Here is a 3,181-nt window from a genome sequence, read left to right on the forward strand (position 1 = left end):
AGAAACATTACACCGTGTTATGCAGCTACAGAATGAACTTAGGTCTGACTGTGAAAATTTAAAATCTTTAATCTGTGTGCATTTCCACCCACTCGTTAGAGAACAATAAAAGAGAACCAATAAGTTAAAAAGCAGCAAAATTTACAGCTCAACTATTTACTTATAAGATGTATAAACCGGTCATTACTGCAAGGATTCCAGACTTCATCGCTAAAAGAATGAAATAAGATAAGATCAATATTGTTATAATAAGAAATGCTCAGTTTGAAGATGTATTTATTGTGAAATATAAAATTGTTCACAGTAATTCAAAATAGAATCAAAATCCCAGAATATCAAAGCCTCTATGCCACTGCCTGCCTATAATAGAATTCAATGTTTTGATTGAGTAGACCTTATGTATTTTATTGTCGGGTTATAAGTTTTTTTAAATGGGAATCCTATGTTTTTGAAATCTTACTATTTAAAGCAATTTCTACTGTGAATCGAATTATTACAGGAATCAACAGAAATTACGACCGAAAGCGCCACAAAAAGTCATGGTCATGTCCACCAAATTAAGAGGGAGAGCCGGGTCGAAACACTTTTTGAACCGATGAAAAACTAATACTAGAATCAGCAAACGCTTATCTTCAAAACCAGTGTGCGGTTCGAATCGGGCTGTGTGTATCAACCAAATCAGGCTTTGCTCCCGATCTGTCTTCCTGCAGTTTTGTTTCAGAGAGGTTTCCGAAGTTGAGTAAACTAGTATTCATAGTCGTTGCAAGGAAGAAAAAAGAGTAAAATACTTGTCCTCTTCATTATTTGCGCAGAAAAAGAAAGAATAAATTCCCATCCAAGGAACAAAAAAGAGTAAAAACCCAAAGTATTCATGATCTATAAGAGAGGAAAAGGGTAAACACCCATCCAAATTATTGTTTGTAATGAAGAAAAGAAGGGTAAGAACCCCTACTATTCATACTTTTCCAAGGAAAGCAATATGTAAATACCCGTGTGCGGGAAGAGTAATGAGTACAGAATTATAATCTAAAGGAGATTATAAAAAGTCTGGATGCACATCTTCATCAACGACTTGGTCAAGCAACTCTGTCTGTAAAATGCCCTGAAAACTGGAGTCATCATTCTTACTACCATCGAATCTGAAGCATAACGAATCACTCTGTGTTTCTGCTTCTCCGTTCATATAAGATGACCATTTAGAGGCCCGCTTCCCGCGATCCTGTGTTCCATGGCTACTCCCTCCTTGCTTCTGTGTAGTGCTACCTGACCTGTTCGAGCGCCCAATTATACTTGATATCTGATCCCCATTTGGGAGACTTGAACTCTGGAACCTTTTTTTGTTTGCCACAGCAAAGCCATAATTGTCACGCTGATTGTAATCATATGGTATGTTGCGGTCAGAAGCAGCGCTGGGTAAAGACTTGTTAATGACAGGCGTAACTTGGCGTTTGCGTTTTCCAAAGACAGCAGGGTCGGGAAGGGCTGTAACGACTGGCACACCATCATTGTCATCATTATCATTATCTGAGGCTAGAGTGTTTTGCTCTTGATCTTCCAAGTAATCTGACCATTTACTCTCGGATGCAAATGATAGCTCTTCTGCTTTGTTCTCTTCCTCTTCTTGGGGACAATTAATGAGTGAGAGAGCCATAGCTTGAGATCGGTGGTGAGTGGACATGTTGAAATCCTGAACAAATTTTCGAATGTCCTTGGTAACAGAGGATCGAGCAAATATCCTTTTAACAGATTGTTTTTCGTTGCAGATGACGCATGACCATTTGTTGTTCTTCTTCTGCTGCTTCACCTGAACTCATAAACAGCCAGAGAAGTGTCTTGCTGAATATCACAAGAATCAAATGCAGGCTAATCAGCCTAGTGGAATGGACGAAAGGGGTGGAAGAGATGATCACCTGCATTGTGTGACATTGATAACATTGCAGAGCCAAAAAGGTCGCCATCGCGCAATTCCAAGAATGAATGACACCTGCGATGTGTCTGCATTCATGGGCTCTCCCTAAATTTGTATTTGCACACGACGGAAAATGGCGGGAAATACATGTAGTTAAACCTCAATCCCTCCTTTAGGGCACCAGCTATCCGTTTGCATTTCCATCGGTATATAAAAAATTTAACAATACAAGATGAAGTATTGGAAAGAACACCTGACAGTACGGATGCAAAGGAGTTGGGGGACTGACGGAAATGCAAACGGCGTTGCACCGTAGCCGGTGCCCTCCTTTAGTCGCTCGAATTGACGGTCACGCCTACCCGTCTTATCAGCTAGCATACATCTATTTGAAGAAATACTACATATTTTATTTAGGTTACAATTATTTTTATTATTTTTAAATTATCATTTCTCAACATTTCTTGAAAAGATTGTCACAAATTAAAACTATATAGAAAATGTGAAATGAAAAAGTGAAGTGAAACTTTGTTGGCATGGATTTCTTAGGGATTTCTTACCACCAACAAAGTATAGAAATTATAAAATGAAAAATGGGAGGGGATTTTTTATTTGATTGTTATATTTATTTTTCAAACTAACATTTTTAATAGTATTGAGTTTTAGTAATTTGCTTTTGTTGTATTTTTAGATATTTGAAAAAATATATGAGTATAGGTTTTAAATATTTGATAAGTATATTATTATTATTTTTTCATTTTTTAATTAATTAATTTTAATTGTTATTAAATAATTTTATTAATTAACAATTCTAATTAAGTTGATAGATTTTTTGCAGGAGTTTTGTTCATAGAAAGGAAATTTTGTAAGACTACTTTGAATTTTAGTTTTTTGATAATGTAAAAAAAATCTTTTAAATCTTTTTGTACAAATTTAACCATAATTAACTAAAACCACAACGATTCAAGTGGTGTCAAGTTTTTGAGTTGACCATTCTTTCATCTGGAGGTAGCACATATATGCTATTAGATAACAATGATTTGTCATCCGTTTTCTCAATAATAGAGCAGTTGCAGAACAAATTAAGAGCATATGCAATGCTGCAAAAAAGACAGATGTAAGATGAAAACCCAACAGAATCCCTTATATCTGTCTTAATCTCTCCTAGGTTATGAAAATTTTGGATTCCTCTACTCGTGGTTTATTTCCCTTTATATGCAACAAAGATTGGATATGGAGGACATCAACATACCATGTTATCTACGATGTTTAGTT

The 3,181-nt window shown here is 35.7% G+C and overlaps 1 protein-coding gene across 1 annotated transcript; it reads right to left on the reverse strand.

Moving 5' to 3' along the window:
* Positions 1-240: 240 nt before the first annotated feature.
* LOC149548135 (uncharacterized) lies at positions 241-2,099 on the reverse strand. The gene is made up of 3 exons (XM_089794833.1): positions 1,911-2,099; positions 990-1,804; positions 241-704 (listed from the first exon to the last, which is right to left on the reverse strand). Exons 1-2 carry the CDS (start codon positions 1,956-1,958, stop codon positions 1,037-1,039), a joined length of 816 nt encoding a protein of 271 aa, XP_089650959.1. The 5' UTR covers positions 1,959-2,099; the 3' UTR covers positions 241-704; positions 990-1,036.
* Between the last annotated feature and the right edge of the window lie 1,082 nt (positions 2,100-3,181).

Source organism: Cupressus sempervirens, chromosome 7 (assembly GCF_028749045.1).
Source record: "Cupressus sempervirens isolate cs-2001-9-10 chromosome 7, ASM2874904v1, whole genome shotgun sequence".
In the NCBI taxonomy this organism is placed as follows: domain Eukaryota; kingdom Viridiplantae; phylum Streptophyta; class Pinopsida; order Cupressales; family Cupressaceae; genus Cupressus; species Cupressus sempervirens.